This window comes from Pelophylax lessonae, assembly GCF_965119305.1.
Source record: "Pelophylax lessonae genome assembly, contig: HAP1_SCAFFOLD_514, whole genome shotgun sequence".
Lineage (NCBI taxonomy): Eukaryota > Metazoa > Chordata > Amphibia > Anura > Ranidae > Pelophylax > Pelophylax lessonae.
The window spans coordinates 55,277-80,620 of record NW_028119831.1 but is presented as its reverse complement, the minus strand read 5'-3'; the positions used below and the strand labels follow the sequence as shown (position 1 = coordinate 80,620).

General features: G+C 46.3%; 1 protein-coding gene across 1 annotated transcript in view; it reads right to left on the bottom strand.

The window, feature by feature from the left end:
• Positions 1–4,844: 4,844 nt before the first annotated feature.
• Positions 4,845–25,344, bottom strand: part of EPHA8 (EPH receptor A8) — a 62,058-nt gene continuing 41,558 nt past the window's right edge. Inside the window, exons 3-16 of the mRNA XM_082276333.1 lie at positions 20,178–20,333; positions 16,775–17,110; positions 16,455–16,579; positions 15,962–16,124; positions 15,471–15,567; positions 14,864–14,931; positions 14,656–14,781; positions 14,262–14,447; positions 14,106–14,167; positions 12,917–13,126; positions 12,677–12,826; positions 11,459–11,649; positions 9,665–9,820; positions 4,845–5,045 (exon numbers count right to left, since the gene is read on the bottom strand). Of these exons, the coding sequence (XP_082132459.1) occupies positions 4,931–5,045; positions 9,665–9,820; positions 11,459–11,649; positions 12,677–12,826; positions 12,917–13,126; positions 14,106–14,167; positions 14,262–14,447; positions 14,656–14,781; positions 14,864–14,931; positions 15,471–15,567; positions 15,962–16,124; positions 16,455–16,579; positions 16,775–17,110; positions 20,178–20,333 (2,141 nt within the window). The 3' untranslated portion in view covers positions 4,845–4,930. The remainder of the gene's footprint in view (positions 5,046–9,664; positions 9,821–11,458; positions 11,650–12,676; positions 12,827–12,916; positions 13,127–14,105; positions 14,168–14,261; positions 14,448–14,655; positions 14,782–14,863; positions 14,932–15,470; positions 15,568–15,961; positions 16,125–16,454; positions 16,580–16,774; positions 17,111–20,177; positions 20,334–25,344) is intronic.

The following is a 25,344-nucleotide window of genomic DNA, read 5'->3' as shown; positions in this document are numbered from 1 at the left end:
ATATAGGGCCCCTGTATATAGGACCTCTGTATATAGGACCCCTGTATATAGGGCCCCTGTATATAGGACCCCTGTATATAGGGCCCCTGTATATAGGGCCCCTGTATATAGGACCCCTGTATATAGGACCCCTGTATATAGGGCCCCTGTATATAGGACCTCTGTATATAGGGCCCCTGTATATTGGACCCCTGTATATAGGACCTCTGTATATAGGACCCCTGTATATAGGACCCCTGTATATAGGACCCCTGTATATAGGACCCCTGTATATAGGGCCCCTGTATATAGGGCCCCTGTATATAGGACCCCTGTATATAGGACCCCTGTATATAGGACCTCTGTATATAGGGCCCCTGTATATTGGACCCCTGTATATAGGACCCCTGTATATAGGGCCCCTGTATATAGGACCCCTGTATATAGGACCCCTGTATATAGGGCCCCTGTATATAGGACCCCTGTATATAGGACCCCTGTATATAGGGCCCCTGTATATAGGGCCCCTGTATATAGGACCCCTGTATATAGGACCCCTGTATATAGGGCCCCTGTATATAGGACCTCTGTATATAGGGCCCCTGTATATAGGACCTCTGTATATAGGGCCCCTGTATATTGGACCCCTGTATATAGGACCCCTGTATATAGGGTCCCTGTATATAGGACCTCTGTATATAGGGCCCCTGTATATTGGACCCCTGTATATAGGACCCCTGTACAGGTCCCTCCCAAAAACTTGCATATTGTGATAAAGTTGATTATTTTCTGTACTGATAAACATTAGACTTTCATAGATTTTACATTCATTGCACACAACTGAAGTAGTGAAGCCTTTTATTGGGTTATTATTGATGATTTTGGCATACAGCTCATGAAAACCCAAAATTCCTATCTCAGAAAATTAGCATATTTCATCCGACCAATAAAAGAAAAGTTTTTTTAATACAAAAAAAGTCAACCTTCAAATAATTCTGTTCAGTTCTGCACTCAATACTTGGTGGGGAATCCTTTTGCTTCAATGCGGCGTGGCATGGAGGTGTGGCATGGAGGCGTGGCATGGAGGCGTGGCATGGAGGCGATCAGCCTGTGGCACTGCTGAGGTGTTATGGAGGCCCAGGATGCTTCCATAGCGGCCTTCAGCTCATCCAGAGTGTTGGGTCTTGCGTCTCTCAACTTTCTCTTCACAACATCCCACAGATTCTCTATGGGGTTCAGGTCAGGCCAATTGAGCTCAGTGAGCCCCGGTTCACATTTGTGGGAGTGCCGGGTTCGCATGTAATATCGGAGCGCACTGCTCCTTCATGACATGCGATCGGCTGTGCGCTGCGAGTTTAGCCATACACTTTGTATACACTTTGTATGGCTAAATTCGCACTGCAGCCGCACCAAACTCGCACAGGACCCTTTTTGGAAGCCGCATCAGGATCGGATCGCATGGTGGTTCACACTTGTGCGATCCGATCCTGTGCGAACTGCACGATCGCACTGCGATATGCGATCAAACTGGGGGTGTCGTTAAGATTACATTGACACCCCCAGCGTATCGCATATGGCAGTGTGAACTGCCGGGGGTGCGTGTGCGATGCGGGAACAGACTGCGAATTCACAGCCTTCCCGCATCGCATAAGTGTGACCCGGACCTCATACCATGCTCAGTAAACCATTTATCAGTGGTTGGCACTGTGAGCAGGAAAAATGAAATCTTCATCTCCATAAAGATTTTCAGCAGATGGAAGCAAGAAGTGCTCCAGAATCTCCTCATAGCTGCATTGACCCTGCCCTTGGACCAACACCAGCAGCTGACATGGCACCCAGACCATCACTGACTGTGGGTACTTCAGGCATTTCCCTCTCCCCGGTCTTCCTCCAGACTCTGGCACCTTGATTTCCCAATGACATGCAAAATTTGCTTTCATCCGAAAAAAGTACTTTGGACCACTGAGCAACAGTCCAGTGCTGCTTCTCTGTAGCCCAGGTCAGGCGCTTCTGCCGCTGTTTCTGGTTCAAAAGCGGCTTGACCTGGGGAATGCGGCACCTGTAGCCCATTTCCTGCACACGGTGGCTCTAGATGTTTCTACTCCAGACTCAGTCCACTGCTTCCGCAGGTCCCCCAAGGTCTGGAATCGGTCCTTCTCCACAATCTTCCTCAGGGTCCGGTCACCTCTTCTCCTTGTGCAGCGTTTTCTGCCACACTTTTTCCTTCCCACTGAGATGCCTTGATACAGCACTCTGGGAACAGCCTATTCCTTCAGAAATGTCTTTCTGTGTCTTACCCTTGAGGGTGTCAATGATGGCCTTCTGGACAGCAGTCAGGTCGGCAGTCTTACCCATGATTGCGGTTTTGAGTAATGAACCAGGCTGGGAGTTTTTGCAGGTGTTTAGAGTTAATTCGTTGATTCAGATGATTAGGTTAATCGCTCGTTTAGAGAACCTTTTCATGATATGCTAATTTTCTGAGATAGGAATTTTGGGTTTTCATGAGCTGTATGCCAAAATCATCAATATTAAACCAATAAAAGGCTTCACTACTTCAGTTGTGTGTAATGAATGTAAAATCTATGAAAGTCTAATGTTTATCAGTACAGAAAATAATCAACTTTATCACAATATGCAAGTTTTTTGAGAGGGACCTGTATATAGGACCCCTGTATATAGGACCCCTGTATATAGGACCCCTGTATATAGGACCCCTGTATATAGGACCCCTGTATATAGGACCCCTGTATATAGGACCCCTGTATATAGGACCTCTGTATATAGGACCCCTGTATATAGGACCCCTGTATATAGGACCTCTGTATATAGGACCCCTGTATATAGGACCCCTGTATATAGGGCCCCTGTATATAGGACCTCTGTATATAGGGCCCCTGTATATAGGACCTCTGTATATAGGACCTCTGTATATAGGGCCCCTGTATATAGGACCTCTGTATATAGGGCCCCTGTATATAGGACTTCTGTATATAGGGCCCCTGTATATAGGACCTCTGTATATAGGGCCCCTGTATATAAGACATCTGCATATAGAGCCCCTGTATATAGGACCCCTGTATATAGGACCTCTGTATATAGGACCTCTGTATATAGGAACCCTGTATATAGGGCCCCTGTATATAGGACCCCTGTATATAAGACATCTGTATATAGGACCTCTGCATATAGGACCTCTGTATATAGGAACCCTGTATATAGGAACCCTGTATATAGGGCCCCTGTATATAAGACATCTGTATATAGGGCCCCTGTATATAGGGCCCCTGTATATAAGACCTCTGTATATAGGGCCCCTGTATATAAGACCTCTGTATATAGGAACCCTGTATATAGGACCCCTGTATATAGGACCTCTGCATATAGGACCTCTGTATATAGGAACCCTGTATATAAGACATCTGTATATAGGGCCCCTGTATATAAGACCTCTGTATATAGGAACCCTGTATATAGGACCCCTGTATATAGGACCTCTGCATATAGGACCTCTGTATATAGGAACCCTGTATATAGGGCCCCTGTATATAAGACCTCTGTATATAGGGCCCCTGTATATAAGACCTCTGTATATAGGAACCCTGTATATAGGGCCCCTGTATATAGGACCCCTGTATATAGGGCCCCTGTATATAGGACCCCTGTATATAGGACCCCTGTATATAGGACCTCTGTATATAGGACCCCTGTATATAGGACCTCTGTATATAGGACCCCTGTATATATGACCTCTGTATATAAGACCTCTGTATATAGGGCCCCTGTATATAGGACCTCTGTATATAGGATCTCTGTATATAGGACCCCTGTATATAGGACCTCTGTATATAGGACCCCTGTATATAGGACCCCTGTATATAGGACCCCTGTATTCCAGCAGAGGGATGTATAGGAAGGCCTCTGATCTCCCCCAGATGAATATTGCACACTTGCCCTTCTATTGCACACTGTGAGCCGCCATCTTCCTGTCATCACTGAATAAAATATAGAAAAGTGCAGTTGGTGATAACATGAAAACAGCGGCCATTCTGGAGGGGGAGGAGCTCAGCATGAAATGAACGCAGAATGACCCCTCCCCCCGAACCCGCACAGAGGTCATACTGAACCCAACTCTGTCCACTGAACGCAGGACCGGGGATCCACTGACATCATATCAGGGTCTCTGGAGAAGGTGGGCTCACTGGAATCCATATGAGATTCTATAGGTTGGCACACCCAGCGGGGGAGGGCTCACTGGAATCCATATGAGATTCTATAGGTTGGCACACCCAGCGGGGGAGGGCTCACTGGAATCCATATGAGATTCTATAGGTTGGCACACCCAGCGGGGGAGGGCTCACTGGAATCCATATGAGATTCTATAGGTTGGCACACCCAGCGGGGGAGGGCTCACTGGAATCCATATGAGATTCTATAGGTTGGCACACCCAGCGGGGGAGGGCTCACTGGAATTCATGTGAGATTCTATAGGTTGGCACACCCAGCGGGAGAGGGCTCACTGGAATTCATGTGAGATTCTATAGGTTGGCACACCCAGCGGGGGAGGGCTCACTGGAATCCATGTGAGATTCTATAGGTTGGCACACCCAGCGGGGGAGGGCTCACTGGAATCCATGTGAGATTCTATAGGTTGGCACACCCAGCGGGGAAGGGCTCACTGGAATCCATATGAGATTCTATAGGTTGGCACACCCACCGGGGGAGGGCTCCACCCTGTATATATAAAGCACCCTGTATTTCCGAGATATACTATTGCTATATCGAGATCGCAGCACAAAGAGATCTCTATGTAAACACATGACACGGGACCCGGAACACGATGGCTGCAATGAGTTAGGAGAGTCTGGTGGCCTCTCAGTCACATGATCCCAGGACAGGAGAGGAAACGGGTCCTCTTCTCACATTCAGGTATCGGGGTCATTCAGAGTCTTCATCACAAGTGCATTCTGGGTCCTAATGTGTTGATGAGCTGAGCCCTCATGATCTGGATACTGGTGAGGATCTTCTTCTGGTGTCCTATCAGAGTGATGCCAAGTCTCCGAATGTCCCTGCAGAGAAGACACAACAAATATAAGAGACTCTCACTGTGACAGGAATCACTTTGGGCATGGAGGTTGTGGACCCCAAATTCCTTTAAAGAGGTTGGGAGGCACCATGTCCAGCCTTGTGTGGCTTTCTTATGTTTAAGTCACCCTGCATCTGTTATGGATGCAGGGTGACCAGGAGGGTGGAGTACACTGAGAATATGGTTTGGACTACTTCAAATGGGACAGTATGGGCATTACCAATATTTCTCAGGAAATATGGAGATCTATCTTATTCCTATACACTGTAAGGCACAGGAAGTGCAACTCCTAATTTGGACGTCCAGGAACTATGAGAGACACCATGTCTGCTAATCAATGTGTATTAGCTGCAGAGAGAGGGGGGGGGGGTGTTGTTTCCAGCAGCCCCTCCTAAAGAATGTCTACTGATTAACTAAGTGCTTTTGTCTAAAATAGGACAGTATGTTAATTGGGTCTGAGACTATTGATAAGTATGTTAATGAGCTCACCTGGCTGTAATTACACAGTCATTGTTCATGTGGTTTTCTCAAAGTGTATATAAGTGTTGTGTTTCTTTCAATAAAGGAGCAGAAGAGAGTTATTCTCACTTGACCTCAATACAGAGCCTCGTCTTGTACTTGGGGGGGGGGGGGAGTTATTTGTATGGGCTTCATGTATGGCGGATTGGAGTGGTCGATAGCTGTCCTGGTGTTTGTTAGCGGATTATCCTAGACGACTGTTACCCCTTTCATACTTTGGGGTGTCATTACACTCACCAACCGCCATTGTCATATAAAGAGTACTAGAGTCTCTGCACCAACCACCATTGTCATATAAAGAGTACTACAGTCCCCGCACCAACCACCATTGTCATATAAAAGAGTACTAGAGTCCCAGCACCAATCGCCATGGTCATATGAAGAGTACTAGAGTCCCAGCACCAATCGCCATGGTCATATGAAGAGTACTAGAGTCCCCGCACCAATCACCATTGTCAGATAAAGCGTGCTAGAGTTCCCGTACCAACTGCCATTGTCATGCGAAGAGTACTAGAGGCCTCGTACCAACCGCCATTGTCATATGAAGAGTACTAGATTCTCTGCACCAACCGCCATTGTCATATAAAGAGTACTAGAGTCCTCGTACCAATCGCCACTGTCATATGAACAGAACTAGAGTCCCCGCACCAACCACCATTGTCTTATAAAGAGTACTAGAGTCCTCGTACCAACCGCCATTGTCATACGAAGAGTACTACAGTCCTTATACCAACCGCCATTGTCCTATGAAGAGTACTAGAGTCTCTGCACCAACCGCCATTGTCATATGAAGAGTACTAGAGTCTCTGCACCAACCGCCATTGTCATATGAAGAGTACTAGAGTCTCTGCACCAACCGCCATTGTCATATAAAGAGTACTAGAGTCCTCGCACCAATCACAATTGTCATATAAAAAGAGTACTAGAGTCCTCGCACCAACCACCATTGTCATATGAAGAGTACTACAGTCCCCACACCAACCACCATTGTCATATAAAGAGTACTAGAGTCCCCGTACAAACCGCCATTGTCATATGAAGAGTACTAGAGTCTCTGCAACAACCGCCATTGTCATATAAAGAGTACTAGAGTCCTCGTACCAACCGCCATTGTCATATGAACAGAACTAGAGTCCCCGCACCAACGGCCATTGTCATATGAAGAGTACTAGAGTCCCCGCACCAACCGCCATTGTCATATGAAGAGTACTAGAGTCCCAGCACCAATCGCCATTGTCATATGAAGAGTACTAGAGTCCCCGCACCAACCACCATTGTCATATAAAGCGTGCTAGAGTTCCCGTACCAACTGCCATTGTCATATAAAGCGTGCTAGAGTTCCCGTACCAACTGCCATTGTCATATAAAGCGTGCTAGAGTTCCCGTACCAACTGCCATTGTAATGCGAAGAGTACTAGAGTCCTCGTACCAACCGCCATTGTCATATGAAGAGTACTACAGTCCCCGCACCAACCACCATTGTCATATAAAAGAGTACTAGAGTCCTCGCACCAACCACCATTGTCATATAAAGAGTACTACAGTCCCCGCACCAACCACCATTGTCATATAAAAGAGTACTAGAGTCTCTGCACCAACCACCATTGTCATATAAAGAGTACTACAGTCCCCGCACCAACCACCATTGTCATATAAAAGAGTACTAGAGTCCTCGCACCAACCACCATTGTCATATAAAAGAGTACTAGAGTCCTCGTACCAATCGCCACTGTCATATGAACAGAACTAGAGTCCCCGCACCAACCACCATTGTCATATAAAGAGTACTAGAGTCCTCGTACCAACCGCCATTGTCATACGAAAAGTACTACAGTCCTCGTACCAACCGCCATTGTCATATGAAGAGTACTAGAGTCTCTGCACCAACCGCCATTGTCATATGAAGAGTACTAGAGTCTCTGCACCAACCGCCATTGTCATATAAAGAGTACTAGAGCCCTCGTACCAACCGCCATTGTCATATGAACAGAACTAGAGTCCCCGCACCAACGGCCATTGTCATATGAAGAGTACTAGAGTCCCCGCACCAACCGCCATTGTCATATGAAGAGTACTAGAGTCCCCGCACCAATCAATATAATCAAATATATAGTGTAGCTGGCCGATGTGGAATCTAGAGGATCAGATCATTGGATGACGTGATCCCAACCAGGCAACCAATGTTCCGGCAGGCCTGATGTCATCCCACATTAATGGGACCGGATGCCCAATGTAGTGTTTGATCCCAACCCATCCCATCCTAACCCATCCTATTTTTTACAATCCCATCCTGTCCCATCCCAACTCGTCCCATCCTATTTCATCCCATCCCATTCCATCCTATACCATCCCATTTCATCCCATTCCATCCTATACCATCCCATTCCATCCTATACCATCCCATTCCATCCCATTCCATCCCATTCCATCCCATCCCATCCCATTCCATCCCATCCCATTCCATCATATTCCATCCCATCCTATACCATCCCATTCCATCCCATACCATACCATTCCATCCTATACCATACCATTCCATCCCATCCTATACCATACCATTCCATCCCATCACATTCCATCCCATTCCATTCCATTCCATTCCATCCTATACCATCCCATTCCATCCCATCATATTCCATCCCATCCTATACCATCCCATCCCATCCCATTCCATCCTATACCATACCATTCCATCCCATCCCATCATATTCCATCCCATCCTATACCATTCCATCCCATCCCATCCTATACCATACCATTCCATCCCATCCTATACCATACCATTCCATCCCATCACATTCCATCCCATTCCATTCCATTCCATCCTATACCATCCCATTCCATCCCATCATATTCCATCCCATCCTATACCATCCCATCCCATCCCATTCCATCCTATACCATTTCATCCCATCCCATTCCATCATATTCCATCCCATCCCATTCCATCCTATTCCATCCCATTCCATCCTATACCATCCCATTCCATCCCATCCCATCCTAAATAATCCCATTCCATCCCATCCTATGCCATCCCATTTCATCCCATCCCATCACATTCCATCCCATCCAATCCAATCCTATACCATCCCATTCCATCCCATCACATTCCATCCTATACCATCCCATTCCATCCCATCCCATCCCATTCCATCCCATCACATTCCATCCCATCCCATCCCATCCTATACCATCCCATTCCATCCCATCCCATCACATCCCATCCCATCCTATTCCATCCCATCCCATCCAGCTCTTCAGAATATGAAGCACTAGCTAAGATTCCCATGGATTGTACACACAAAGGGCTGTTATCCTGAGCCAGGTGGGGCACGCAGGCGAGATATCCATGCCAGGCCAGTATATGTTATGAACTGGGGTTATGTTCAGTAACGGGGAGCAAACTTAATGGATTTACCACCTGGGTTAAAGAGAACCAGTCCTAAGAATCTGACTTTCCCTCTTGAATCATTAGAGTAGTAGGACCTTATCTCTCAGGGATGGTTGTTTGTCGATTATTCACTTGTCTTCACTCCCTGTCAGGCTGAGTGTTAGGCTGTAGGACCACCAGAGAGGCCATCCTATCTCTAATATAACACAGATCCTGTCAGGGTTACATGGAGGAAAATTAAAGACTTTCCCTTCACCCAACATTGCAGACAGAGTGTCAGTCAGCAGCCCCAAGCTTAGGCAGGTGTCAGGACAGCCCCACTAAACACACCCTTACCCCCCCCCCCCCCCAAGAGGTAAGACTGTGCTATTATGGGCCTCACAGGCTTACACTGGGATACAATCTGATCTGGGGTGTGGTGGGGAGAATACAGTTGAGTAACAACACACACAGCGCCCCCGAGAGGTACGGCTGCTTAATGACAACTTACAAATGGACATGAATAAATCCCAGATGGTTGTTCTCTAAGGTTTAGGAAATGTGCTGAACTTTGTGATTTGTTTGCTCACACCTGATGTGATTGGGGTAATAGAGCAGTGGGAGTGGCCTGTTCTGGGAAAGATGGGGCTCCCTTCAATATGGCAATATTTTATTCTGTGCCCCCCCCCCCTATTAAAGGTGATCGGACTCACTCTATATTCATCCGCATGACCATCCCCAGGGTACGGTAACCACCCATCACAAAGTTCTGCTTGTACTGGCCCATCTTAATGGAGTCCAGCCAGGCATCCACAGTGGCACAGCTGGCAAAATCGAAGAGTCCCCGGTCCAGCCGTGGGTGGGTGAATCTAAGAGATAACAGAGAATGAGGTCAGTGGTGGGGGAGGGGGAATTATGAAACTTTATGAGATATTTTGTCTACAATGTATGACCGAGACTCAATCCTTCTTCTGAGAATATCATCTGATAACCATCTCCTCACCCTCCATACACCTGGGAGATCTTCCAGTCCTGAGCTCCAGATTGGTTATGGAACGTTTCCTCTGCTGGAACCCAACAACGAGAGGAATGGGGCGGAGCCAGGAAACCAGATGGGGTGCGTTCTGTCATTACAGAGAGGTTCTGACACTTCAAAATAATAGACTCCCATTCTTGTGGTTACCTGGGGTCAGTCTATTTTTGCATCTAATTCCTGGGGTCACACTGGGTTAATCTTCTTCTGGAGCTTATTATTAGGGTCACATGGAGTCAGTCTTCTTCTTTTGGATCTTATTCATAGGGTCACATAGGATCAATTTTCTTCTGGATCTAATTTCTGGGGGTCACATGGGGGTCAGTCTTCTTCTGAATTTTTTTTCCTGGGGTCACATGAGGTCAGTCTTCTTCTGGATTTTTTTTCCTGGGGTCACATAAGTTTGGTCTTTTTCTGGATTGTATTCTTGGGGTTACATGGGGTCTTATTGCTAGGGTTGAGTCTTCTTTAGGATCCTATTTCGGGGGTCTCATTGGTTGAGTCTTCTTTGGGATCCTGTTTCTGGGGTCACATGGGTTGAGTCTTCTTTGGGATCCTGTTTCGGGGGTCACATGGGTTCAGTCTTCTTTGGGATCCTGTTTCTGGGGTCCCATGGGTTCAGTCTTCTTTGGGATCCTGTTTCGGGGGTCTCATGGGTTCAGTCTTCTTTGGGATCCTGTTTCGGGGGTCTCATGGGTTCAGTCTTCTTTGGGATCCTGTTTCTGGGGTCCCATGGGTTGAGTCTTCTTTGGGATCCTGTTTCTGGGGTCTCATGGGTTGAGTCTTCTTTGGGATCCTGTTTCGGGGGTCTCATGGGTTCAGTCTTCTTTGGGATCCTGTTTCGGGGGTCTCATGGGTTCAGTCTTCTTTGGGATCCTGTTTCTGGGGTCCCATGGGTTGAGTCTTCTTTGGGATCCTGTTTCTGGGGTCTCATGGGTTGAGTCTTCTTTGGGATCCTGTTTCTGGGGTCTCATGGGTTGAGTCTTCTTTGGGATCCTGTTTCTGGGGTCCCATGGGTTGAGTCTTCTTTGGGATCCTGTTTCTGGGGTCTCATGGGTTGAGTCTTCTTTGGGATCCTGTTTCTGGGGTCTCATGGGTTGAGTCTTCTTTGGGATCCTGTTTCTGGGGTCCCATGGGTTGAGTCTTCTTTGGGATCCTGTTTCTGGGGTTGAGTCTTCTTCTGGATCTCATTGTTTTATATGGGTTAGTCTATCACAGGATATGTAATAAAAGGTAACTCAGATGAGATTGGATTTTCTTGAACCTTTTTTGAACATTGAAGTTTAGAACAAATTCTGCACTTCAATCTACTGGGCCTTAACTGTGTAATGAATGGGAGAAGAACTGGGAGGGTGCACATGTGTGCATTCCTAGTTCTCTGCTGCTAACCTTCTCATGGGGGACTTAGAAAATTCATATTAGTCACAAATGGTATAAAAATATGGAGTAATGAATATTGGGGTGCAGTTCATACCGGTTGACGGTAGCGCTCAGTTTCAGGTGCTCCGGGTTGCGGATGAGTTTGTCCAGAATGCTGACAATCAGGGAGAATCGCGGACGCTCATTGCGGTCTCTTTGCCAACAGTCCAGCATGAGTTGGTGTAATGCTGTGGGACAACCCATGGGTGCAGGAAGCCGATAACCTTCCTCAACTGAATTTATTACCTAAAGCATAAAAAACATCATTAATACTCTTCATCCGTCAATTCAGCATTTCCAGTTAGTAGACACACTGTGTACTCTGAACAAGACTTCCCCAATCCTCCATATACAGGGTAGTAAGATGGGTCATATGTATGGGCAATGTGAGTATTCATGGGTAATCTGAGTATTTATGGGTAATCTGAGTATCTGTGGGTAATGTGAGTATTTATGGGTAATCAGAGTATCTGTGGGTAATGTGAGTATTTATGGGTAATCAGAGTATTTATGGGTAATCAGAGTATTTATGGGTAATCTGAGTATTTATGGGTAATCTGAGTATTCATGGGTAATGGGAGTATTTATGGGTAATCTGAGTATTCATGGGTAATCTGAGTATTTATGGGTAATCAGAGTATCTGTGGGTAATCAGAGTATCTGTGGGTAATCTGAGTATTTATGGGTAATCTGAGTATTTATGGGTAATGGGAGTATTTATGGGTAATCTGAGTATTCATGGGTAATCAGAGTATTTATGGGTAATCAGAGTATCTGTGGGTAATCTGAGTATTTATGGGTAATCTGAGTATTTATGGGTAATCTGAGTATTTATGGGTAATGGGAGTATTTATGGGTAATCTGAGTATTCATGGGTAATGGGAGTATTTATGGGTAATCTGAGTATTCATGGGTAATGGGAGTATTTATGGGTAATCGGAGTATTAATGGGTAATCTGAGTATTTATGGGTAATCTGAGTATTTATGGGTAATTTGAGTATTTATGGGTAATGGGAATATTTATGGGTAATCTGAGTATTTATGGGTAATCTGAGTATTTAGAGCACAATACCAGTATATGTATGGAAATACTTTGCATCTTGTATGGGATCATCGGTTTGATACATCTGATAGATTTTAAGGGGAGGAGTGTCAGAGTTTTATTAGGAAGTTATCTGTTGGTAATGAGTATTAATCATGGCCACGCCCCCTTTTCTCTTTTCCAATCCAGCCCACTAGGAGGAGAAGTTGGTGACAGATCGGTCTACACACATCTCGGTTGGTCATGTTCCAGTATGGTCTCTCGCCATATGCCAGGACCTCCCACATGACAATTCCGTAACTCCACACATCGCTGGCAGAGGAGAATTTACGGTAGGTGATGGCTTCTGGTGCTGTCCAGCGGATAGGAATTTTACCCCCCTGAGAAATCAAAGAGCAGATTATTTCTCTTTCAGTCATCATACATTTCCAGTGGAATTCTCTAGATTAGATAGCATGGTGGACACTCACTGTGGTGGTGTAGGCAGCTTCCGGGTCGTCTTCCAAAATCCGAGAGAGGCCGAAGTCAGAGACTTTACATACCAGGTTGCTGTTGACCAGTATGTTGCGAGCGGCCAGATCACGATGGACAAATCCCAAATCAGAAAGATATTTCATGCCTGAAGAGATTCCCCTCAACACGCCAACCAATTGAATTATGGTGAACTGACCATCCCGGCTCTGAAACACAAAAAACACCCAAATCTCCTACCAAATCTGGAGGTGACACTGTGATAGAATCTGTGATCTGGGTGTACCCCAAGTCACATCTTCCCTTCTTCCACATAAACACATGCTAATACCACCCTATCCATTGTTCCTCATTGGAATAACTACATACAGGCAGTCAGAATTGACCCCTCTATGATCTTCAAACAGTGAAATAGACATCTCGATTCTATACATTCCAATGTTCAGAGTCTCGCAAGTGGAACCTCCAGAAGCTCTTCATGGTGGAGCTTCTAGGAGCCCCCCCTGAGTGGGTCTTCCAGGAACTCCCCTGAATGGGTCTTTCACACTTCCAGGAACTCCCCTGAATGGGTCGTTCAGATTTCCAGAAATCCTCCTGAGTGAAGCCTCCAGGAATCCTCCTGAGTGAAGCCTCCAGGAATCCTCCTGAGTGGAGCTTCCAGGAATCCTCCTGAGTGGAGCTTCCAGAAATCCTCCTGAGTGAAGCCTCCAGAAATCCTCCTGAGTGAAGCCTCCAGGAATCCTCCTGAGTGGAGCTTCCAGGAATCCTCCTGAGTGGAGCTTCCAGGAATCCTCCTGAGTGGAGCTTCCAGGAATCCTCCTGAGTGGAGCTTCCAGGAATCCTAATGAGTGGAGCTTTCAGGAATTTCCAGGAGTCCTCCTGAGTGAAGCCTCCAGGAATCCTCCTGAGTGAAGCTTCCAGGAATCCTCCAGGGTGGAGCTTCCAGGAATCCTCCAGGGTGGAGCTTCCAGGAATCCTCCAGGGTGGAGCTTCCAGGAATCCACCTGAGTGGAGCTTCCAGAAAATTTTCAGGGTGGGAGATTCCAGGAATTCTCCTGCATGGAGCTTCCAGAAGTCCTTCAGGGTGGAGCTTTCAGGAGTTCTCCAAGGTGGAATTCCTGGACAGACACAGATGGAGATCAGCTGCACAGGTTTATCATGTCAATGAAGTTTATTATAAGTTCTTACCCTGAGAAATGCATCCAGGGAGCCATTCTCCATGTACTCCGTCACAATCATTGTTAATTTACCTGCAAACACAGAAAAAGAAAATAAACAGCACCTGACTCTGACCCACTGGGTCCATATTGGATGCAGCATGTGGAAGTGTTTTCAGGAACTTACTTCGGGTCACTACACCTTCCAGATGGATGACGTTGGGGTGATCAAACTGGGCCATGATGCTGGCTTCACTCAGGAAATCTCTCCGCTGTTTCTCACTGTAACCAACTTTTAATGTCTTTATGGCCACCGGAATTTCCCGCTTTCCGGGGAGTTTCAGACGACCGTAACAGACCTCTCCGAACTCCCCTAAAGACAGGAGGGAGAACAGGAGGGTCTAATTGTCATTCCTAATCCCGAAAAATGTGAAAATGGTGGACATTAGAGTTTGAACATCAATGAACAGGACTGGGAAGGGTTATAGAAATGTGGATTTGGTTTTTTCTAGGCGGTGACTTTCTTGGAATATCTCTAAAACATAGAGTGACCACCAAGATCAGCGAGAAGTCTGACTTACCAGAACCAATTATCTTCTCAATCTTAATTCTAGAGGCCTCGATCTCCCGAGCAAACTCATGAACGGCCTGGCAGGGGTCCTCATAGGTGTGGGGGTCCACATAGAGTTTGGGTTCTGTAAAGGTTACTGTTGAACAAACATATGAGAAAGAAGACTGAACACCTGGACCTCCATTGTGCCGCATTGGAAAGGACTATGATCCACTCACACTGTCCATTCTGATAGTGCATCTTCTCCTCATCCGAGTCCTGGAAGGCCTTGCTGTATCCACAATGCCTAAGGACAGACGTACGGAGGACAGGCATGAGGAGGACAGGCATGAGGAGGACAGGCATGAGGAGGACAGGCATGAGGAGGACAGGCATGAGGAGGACAGACATAAGGAGGACAGACATGAGGAGGACAGACATGAGGAGGACAGGCATGAGGAGGACAGGCATGAGGAGGACAGGCATGAGGAGGACAGGCATGAGGAGGACAGGCATGAGGAGGACAGACATGAGGAGGACAGACATGAGGAGGACAGACATGAGGAGGACAGACATGAGGAGGACAGGCATGAGGAGGACAGGCATGAGGAGGACAGGCATGAGGAGGACAGGCATGAGGAGGACAGGCATGAGGAGGACAGACATGAGGAGGACAGACATGAGGAGGACAGACATGAGGAGGACAGACATGAGGAGGACAGGCATGAGGAGGACAGGCATGAGGAGGACAGGCATGAGGAGGACAGGCATGAGGAGGACAGACATGAGGACATGTGTTAGGGCGTAGAGGACGGGTAACACAGGGAGATAAATTCTGACACTTACCGCTTTTTGCAGATTAGAAAAGTCAGGAGGATAACCAGCCCCGTTATTAGCGTCAGACAGATCCAGACAATGGTCATGGTGTCATATCGCAGGGCCGCTGTCATACAAAACAGAGAGCATCATGAAGGCTGGATACTGAACAAATGTGAAACAGGAATACTTCTGTTCTATGGAAGGTCATTGGACAATAGAGAGAGTCCAGATTTACTGACCAGTCAGAGCCATGGGTAACGTGACATGTGACATTAATGCTCTGACATGACAAATATTATAACATGTAGACAGATGTACATAACAGCTTCCAGAATGCCGGGGTAACATCAGATACACATTCCAGTATCTCAGGAGGTCAGTGTGGTGTACGGGATATTGGGGGATATTGGGGGATTTTGGGGGATATTGGGGGATATTGGGGGATTTTGGGGGTAAAGAAACGAACCATCGTTATTAGAACACAGGGGTCAGGGTCTCAGATGTCCTTCAAGACTTACTTGCTTTACTGGTCTCAATCTCTACAGTTTGGCTAAACTTGCCACAGCCAGCTGAGGTTCGGGCCCTGACCTGGAAGACATAGCGGGTGGATGGTTTGAGGCTGGTCACTACAGCCTTGGTTTCCTTGGCCTTCAGGGTGGAATAACTCTGCATCTCCTTGTCCTGGAGGCCGAGAAGAGCATGGAACTTTTAGGTTATCAAGAAGCAAATAGCGACCAATGCCGCCTACATCACATGCACACATGACAATGATGACAATGACATCAGCCAGCCTGCCAGTCCAGAATTTCCTAATACTGAGAATCCCACAATAGTAAAATGTCTGGACAGCAATGAAGACTTGAAGTCCTACTTCTAGGCTCGGGATATATTGGTGGAATTTGTTTATAGAGTCGAACACTTTAGTTGGAAGTTAGAATGATGAATAAATGATCAAACATTAGGAAATAAAGATGAATAAACCACACTAATGGCGCAGACGATAATAATCACCTTTTCAAAGTATTTGATTTCATATTCCAGGATAATTCCATTGGGTTGGTCCGGTTCCTGCCATACAAGCGTAATGGTGTTCTGCGAAGTCTTTTCTTTACGAATGGCGACTACCTGAGAAGGGGCTGACAGACGTAGAGTGTCATTTCTGCAGGGTTAATTCTTATACCTAAATAAATGCATTGGTCTGGGGGGGCCCTCTATGATATGGGGCCTTTCTGGCTCCACCCATACACTATTCTGGATTTTTCAGGCTTTTTTTTTAGAAGTATATCAGGTATTTATTCAGTAGTATATGCAGACTTCGCCCAGTCTCCTACCTGCCTGATTGGTAGTTATATTGACAGTAGAGAACATCCGTTGCTCCAAGCTGAAGTCAGACACACCATTGACGGCCTCCACCCAGAAGGTATAGTTCATGTGGGCCTGGAGATTAGCTACAATAAGGGAGGTCTTTGCTAGACTCATCTGTTGAGGGGTATAGCGGACACCTCCCCCGCATGGCTCACACTGTCCGGCATCCCAAGCACAGCGACGGCAAATTACATTGTAGGTGACATCCCTGCGCCCACCAGTGTCCCGGGGGGGGTTCCAATCCAGGGTCACTGTTGTGCCATTTACACTCGAGATTAAATTGACTGGAGCTGAGGGAGGACCTAGGAGGATCAGAGGACAAAGATTTACTGACCAGAAGACCTGAGCAGGACAGAGGATACATAGACACTGATTAGAGGACCTGAGAGAGATAGAAAAACACATGGAGACTAAATTAGGGATTTAGAGAGATTAATGACACATAGAGACTGGGCCGAACACCTGGAAAAGATGGAGGACACATGGAGACTGAGCCGAACACCTGGAAAAGATGGAGGACACATAGAGACTGAATGGAAGACCATAGAAAAATGGAAGGTACCTAGAAGCTGAGTGGGGGACCTGGGAGAGATATATGACAGACAGAAAGTGAATAGAAGACCTGAGTGATGGAGAACACATGGAGACTGGCCTGAGGACTATGGAAAAATGGAGGACACATGGAGACTGGCCTGAGGAATATGGAGAGATGGGGAAAACATGGAGACTTGCTGAATACCTGAGAGGGATGGCAAAAAACATGGAGACTGATTAGAGGACCTGAGAGTGATAGAGGACACAGAGAGACTGATAAGAGAACACAAGGATAATAGAGGACCCATAGAGACTGATAAGAGAACACAAGGATAATAGAGGACACATAGAGACTGATAAGAGAACACAAGGATAATAGAGGACACATAGAGACTGATTAGAGAACACAAGGATAATAGAGGACCCATAGAGACTGATAAGAGAACACAAGGATAATAGAGGACACATAGAGACTGATTAGAGAACACAAGGATAATAGAGGACCCATAGAGACTGATAAGAGAACACAAGGATAATAGAGGACACATAGAGACTGATAAGAGAACACAAGGATAATAGAGGACACATAGAGACTGATAAGAGAACACAAGGATAATAGAGGACACAGAGACTGATAAGAGAACACAAGGATAATCGAGGACCCATAGAGACTGATAAGAGAACACAAGGGTAATAGAGGACCCATAGAGACTGATAAGAGAACACAAGGGTAATAGAGGACCCATAGAGACTGATAAGAGAACACAAGGATAATAGAGGACACATAGAGACTGATTAGAGAACACAAGGATAATAGAGGACACATAGAGACTGATTAGAGAACACAAGGATAATAGAGGACACATAGAGACTGATTAGAGAACACAAGGATAATAGAGGACACATAGAGACTGATAAGAGAACACAAGGATAATAGAGGACACATAGAGACTGATAAGAGAACACAAGGGTAATAGAGGACACATAGAGACTGATTAGAGAACACAAGGATAATAGAGGACATATAGAGACTGATAAGAGAACACAAGGATAATAGAGGACACATAGAGACTGATTAGAGGACACAAGGATAATAGAGTAACCATAGAGACTGATAAGAGAACACAAGGATAATAGAGGACACATAGAGACTGATTAGAGGACACAAGGATAATAGAGGAACCATAGAGACTGATTAGAGAACACAAGGATAATAGAGGAACCATAGAGACTGATAAGAGAACACAAGGGTAATAGAGGACCCATAGAGACTGATAAGAGAACACAAGGATAATAGAGGACACATAGAGACTGATTAGAGGACACAAGGATAATAGAGGAACCATAGAGACTGATTAGAGAACACAAGGATAATAGAGGAACCATAGAGACTGATTAGAGAACACAAGGGTAATAGAGGACCCATAGAGACTGATAAGAGAACACAAGGGTAATAGAGGACCCATAGAGACTGATAAGAGAACACAAGGGTAATAGAGGACCCATAGAGACTGATAAGAGAACACAAGGATAATAGAGGACCCATAGAGACTGATAAGAGAACACAAGGGTAATAGAGGACCCATAGAGACTGATTAGAGAACACAAGGATAATAGAGGACACATAGAGACTGATTAGAGAACACAAGGATAATAGAGGACACATAGAGACTGATTAGAGAACACAAGGATAATAGAGGACATATAGAGACTGATAAGAGAACACAAGGATAATAGAGGACACATAGAGACTGATTAAAGAACACAAGGATAATAGAGGACACATGGAGACTGATTAGAGAACACAAGGATAATAGAGGACACATAGAGACTGATAAGAGAACACAAGGATAATAGAGGACATATAGAGACTGATTAGAGAACACAAGGATAATAGAGGACACATAGAGACTGATTAGAGAACACAAGGATAATAGAGGACACATAGAGACTGATTAGAGAACACAAGGATAATAGAGGACACATAGAGACTGATTAGAGGACACAAGGATAATAGAGGACCCATAGAGACTGATTAGAGAACACAAGGATAATAGAGGACACATAGAGACTGATTAGAGAACACAAGGATAAGAGAGGACACATAGAGACTGATTAGAGAACACAAGGATAATAGAGGACACATAGAGACTGATTAGAGGACACAAGGATAATAGAGGACCCATAGAGACTGATTAGAGAACACAAGGATAATAGAGGACACATAGAGACTGATTAGAGAACACAAGGATAAGAGAGGACCCATAGAGACTGATTAGAGAACACAAGGATAATAGAGGACCCATAGAGACTGATTAGAGAACACAAGGATAATAGAGGACACATAGAGACTGAATGAAAGATCTGAGTGAGATGAAGGACATATATAGATTGAATGTGAGACCCTTGAGGGATAGAAAACACACAGAGACTGAATGAAGGACTTAGAGATTGAGGACACACAGAGACTGAATGAAGGACTTAGAGATTGAGGACATATAGAAAACCTGATAAAGATGGAGGAAACATAAAGCATTAACAGGGGACCCAAGAGGGATGGAGGAGACAAAGGGACTGAATTAAGGGCATTAGAGAGATGGAGGAAACATAGAGACTCAGTGGAAGACCTGAGAATAATGGAGAGCCTGAGTGATGGGTAACACCTAGATACGGAGGACAAAGTGACACTTGTGAGGGATTGAGGACAAATAGAGAATGAATATAGGATATGAGAAGGATGGGGAAGACAAAGACTGAAAGGAGGACCTGAGAAGAATATAGAGTGGGTCAATATGGAGTTTTGTTCTTCACATTATAATACATAGTTCCACTCACGTGTACAGGCGGAGGTGGGAGAGTCACTCATTGCCCGGTAATAGTTGGGGTCACAGTCACAGATCTGGGCAGCCAAGGTGTCGGAGTGACTGAAGGGAGGACACCTGGAGCACAGTTGGTCTCCCGGGGAGGCCTTGTAGAAGCTGAGGTCACAGGCTGCCGGAGAGAAGGAGGCATTACACACAATCCTAACCTCATCTACCGGCACCATTATCAACAAGACAAGATGGTGGATACAGGACCGCATGTAGGATGGTCTGAGCACTTTATTATATCTGTTCCAGGCATTGGCCTAGGCTTTCAGTACTCATCATTCTATAAAATTTGTATAAAAAGAGAAGAAGAAGGGCGTGTTATAAAGGTTGTAGAGGAGCAGTGCTATGAGGTCATAGATGGAAGGTTGTAGAAGAGCGGTGATATGAGGTCATAGATGGAAGGTTGTAGAGGAGCAGTGCTATGAGGTCATAGATGGAAGGTTGTAGAAGATGGGTGATATGAGGTCATAGATGGAAGGTTGTAGAAGATGGGTGATATGAGGTCATAGATGGAAGGTTGTAGAAGAGCGGTGATATGAGGGCATAGATGGAAGGTTGTAGAAGATGGGTGATATGAGGTCACAGATGGAAGATTGTAGAAGATGGGTGATATGACGTCATAGATGGAAGGTTGTAGAAGATGGGTGATATGAGGGCATAGATGGAAGGTTGTAGAAGATGGGTGATATGAGGGCATAGATGGAAGGTTGTAGAAGATGGGTGATATGAGGTCACAGATGGAAGGTTGTAGAAGATGGGTGATATGAGGTCATAGATGGAAGGTTGTAGAGGAGCAGTGCTATGAGGTCATAGACGGAAGATCGTAGAAGATGGGTGATATGAGGTCATAGATGTAAGGTTGTAGAAGATGGGTGATATGAGGTCATAGATGGAAGATTGTAGAAGATGAGTGATATGAGGTCATAGATGGAAGGTTGTAGAAGATGGGTGATATGAGGGCATAGATGGAAGATTGTAGAAGATGGGTGATATGAGGGCATAGATGGAAGGTTGTAGAAGATGGGTGATATGAGGTCACAGATGGAAGGTTGTAGAAGATGGGTGATATGAGGTCACAGATGGAAGGTTGTAGAAGATGGGTGATATGAGGTCACAGATGGAAGGTTGTAGAAGATGGGTGATATGAGGGCATAGATGGAAGGTTGTAGAAGATGGGTGATATGAGGGCATAGATGGAAGGTTGTAGAAGATGGGTGATATGAGGGCATAGATGGAAGGTTGTAGAAGATGGGTGATATGAGGGCATAGATGGAAGGTTGTAGAAGATGGGTGATATGAGGTCATAGATGGAAGGTTGTAGAAGATGGGTGATATGAGGTCACAGATGGAAGGTTGTAGAAGATGGGTGATATGAGGGCATAGATGGAAGGTTGTAGAAGATGGGTGATATGAGGGCATAGATGGAAGGTTGTAGAAGATGAGTGATATGAGGTCATAGATGGAAGGTTGTAGAAGATGGGTGATATGAGGGCATAGACGGAAGATTGTAGAAGACGGGTGATATGAGGGCATAGACGGAAGATTGTAGAAGATGGGTGATATGAGGGCATAGATGGAAGGTTGTAGAAGATGGGTAATATGAGGTCACAGATGGAAGGTTGTAGAAGATGGGTGATATGAGGTCATAGATGGAAGGTTGTAGAAGATGGGTGATATGAGGGCATAGATGGAAGGTTGAACGGGAGGGCACTTTGGGCTGGCCATAGATGGATTGAAATTTGGGCAGACTTGTACTGAATTTGATCCATCGATTGACTTCAGTACACCCTGTCGGATTTTTCTTGTTCAACCACTGCCCTGGTTAAGTAAAGACAATTGCATGATGTACGACTTGCCTTTAGATAAATTGTGGAAGGTGCTAAGAAATGTGGATATCGGGGTAACAACGGAAGTCTTTATATCAGAGGGGACAGAGCCGAGCGGATTCAGTGCCAATCTGCTCATTATTCTGCATTTTACATTCCCCACAATTAGCGTACAGTCCTCGCAGTTCCCTCGCCATCGGTATTGAGAGAAGTCAGGGAAATTGCTTCTTACTCCGAGGTCTTCCCAAGGCTAAGTCATTAAAGTGAAGCCAAAGTAATTAAAGTGAAAGTTAATTAGCTCATTTAGCTGGAAGGCCAATGAAGATATTAAGGCAAATAGGTTGTTTCTCCTAATCTTCCCTCATTGAGGTAAAAGCAAAGAACGAGGGGTGACCCTATTACCCCAAACCTGAACCCAAACAATAATCCTCTCATTAACCCCAACAATGTACTCCAGCTACAACTAACACCATCCTACAATCCTATTTTACCCCCATATAGAGTCCAGACCCTCACCCCAACATTACCACCAACACTGAGCCCAGACCATCACCCCAACATTACCACCAACACTGAGCTCAGACTATCACCCCAACATTACCACCAACACTGACCCCAGACCCTCACCCCAACATTACCACCAAGACAGAGCCCAGACCATCACCCCAACATTTCCACCAGAACTGATTCCAGACCATCACCCCAACATTACCACCAACACTGAGCCCAGACTATCACCCCAACATTACCACCAACACTGAGCCCTGACTATCACCCCAGCATTACCACCAACACTGACCCCAGACCCTCACCCCAACATTAGAACTAACACTGAGCTCAGACTATCACTCCCACATTACCCCCAACACTGAGCCCTGACTATCACCCCAGCATTACCATCAAGACTGAGCTCAGACCATCACCCCAACATTACCATCAACACTGATTCCAGACTATCACCCCAACAATACCACCAAGACTGATTCCAGACTATCACCCCAACATTACCACCAACACTGAGCCCAGACCATCACCCCAACATTACCACCAAGACTGATTCCCCACCATCACCCCAACATTACAACCAACACTAATTCCAAACCATCACCCTAACATTACCACCAAGACTGAGCCCAGACCATCACCCCAACATTACCCCCAACACTGACCCCAGACCCTCACCCCAACATTACCACCAACACTGACCCCAGACCCTCACCCCAACATTACCACCAAGACAGAGCCCAGACCATCACCCCACCATTACCACCAGAACTGATTACAGACCATCACCCCAACATTACCACCAACACTGAGCCCAGACCATCACCCCAACATTACCACCAAGACTGAGCCCAGACCATCACCCCAATATTACCACCAACACTAATTCCAAACTATCACCCCAACATTACCACCAAGACTGATTCCAGACCATCACCCCAACATTACCACCAAGACTGAGCCCAGACCATCACCCCAACATTACCCCCAAGACTGATTCCAGACCATCACCCCAGCATTACCACCAACACAGAGCCCAGACCATCACCCCAACATTACCACCAACACAGAGCCCAGACCATCACCCCAACATTACCACCAACACTGACCCCAGACCCTCACCCCAGCATTACCGCCAAGACTGATTCCAGACCATCACCCCAAGATTACCACCAACACTGAGCCCAGACCATCACCCCAAAATTACCACCAAGACTGATTCCAGACCATCACCCCAACATTACAACCAACACTAATTCCAGACTATCACCCCAACATTACCACCAACACTGACCCCAGACCCTCACCCCAACATTACCACCAAGACTGAGCCCAGACCATCACCCCAAAATTACCACCACCACTGAGCCTAGACTATCACCCCCTCATGCTAATCTACCTTCCTCCAACACCTCTCCACATTCTGATGTATGGAGGGTGATATCCCCTCCTCCATCCCCTCACCACATTCTGCTGTATGTAGGGTGATCTCCCCTCCTCATTTGGTTGAAGAAGGAAAACTCCATTCCAGGAGTGACTCCACTCAGCCTCTAATGTAAGGAAAGGCATGTGGAGTGACTCCGCTCAGCCTCTAATGTAAGGATAGGCATGAGGAGTGACTCTGCTTGGCCTCTAATGTAAGGACAGCCATAAGGAGTGACTCAGCTCAGCCTCTAATGTAAGGACAGACATGAGGAGTGACTCTGCTCAGCCTCTAATGTAAGGACAGGCATGAGGAGTGACTCTGCTTAGCCTCTAATGTAAGGAAAGGCATGGGAGTGACTCTGCTTGGCCTCTAATGTAAGGACAGACATGAGGAGTGACTCTGCTCGGCCTCTAATGTAAGTAAAGGCATGGGGAGTGACTCTGCTTGGCCTCTAATGATAGAACAGGCATGGGGAGTGACTCTGCTTGGCCTCTAATGTAAGGACAGGCATGAGGAGTGACTCTGCTCAGCCTCTAATGTAAAGACAGGCACGAGGAGTGACTCTGCTCAGCCTCTAATGTAAGGACAGGCATGAGGAGTGACTCTGCTCGGCCTCTAATGTAAGGAAAGGCATGGGGAGTGACTCTGCTTGGCCTCTAATGTAAGGACAGGCATAAGGAGTGACTCAGCTCGGCCTCTAATGTATAGACAAACATGAGGAGTAATAGTCACGTGCTCTGCCTCCTTCACTGTCCCGCGCTCGGCCTTATTCACTGTCCCATGCTCGGCCTCCTTCACTGTCCCGTGCTTGGCCTCCTTCACTGTCCCAGGCTCAGCCTTCGTCACTGTCCCATGCTCAGCCTTCATCACTGTCCCACGCTCAGCCTCCTTCACTGTCCCAGGCTCAGCCTCCTTCACTGTCCCAGGCTCAGCCTCCTTCACTGTCCCGCGCTTGGTCTTCTTCACTGTCCCGTGCTCAGCCTCCTTCACTGTCCCGTGCTCGGTCTTCTTCATTGTCCCGTGCTCGGCCACCTTCACTGTCCCAGGCTCATCCTTGTTCACTGTCCCGTGCTTGGTCTTTCTTACTATGCTATGCTCGGTTTTCTTCACTGTCCCACGCTTGGCCTCCTTCAATGACCTGCGCTAGGCCTCCTTCACTGTCCCAGGCTTGGCCTTATTCACAGTCCTGCACTCAGCCTTATTCACTGTCCCGCACTTGGTCTTCTTCACTGTCCTGGGCTCGGCCTTATTCACTGTCCCATGCTCAGCCTCTTTCACTGTCTCACGCTCTCCCTCCTTTGCTGTCCCGAGATTGGCCTCCTTCGCTGTCCCGTGTTCTGCCTCCTTCACTGTCCCGTGCTCGGCCTCCTTCGCTG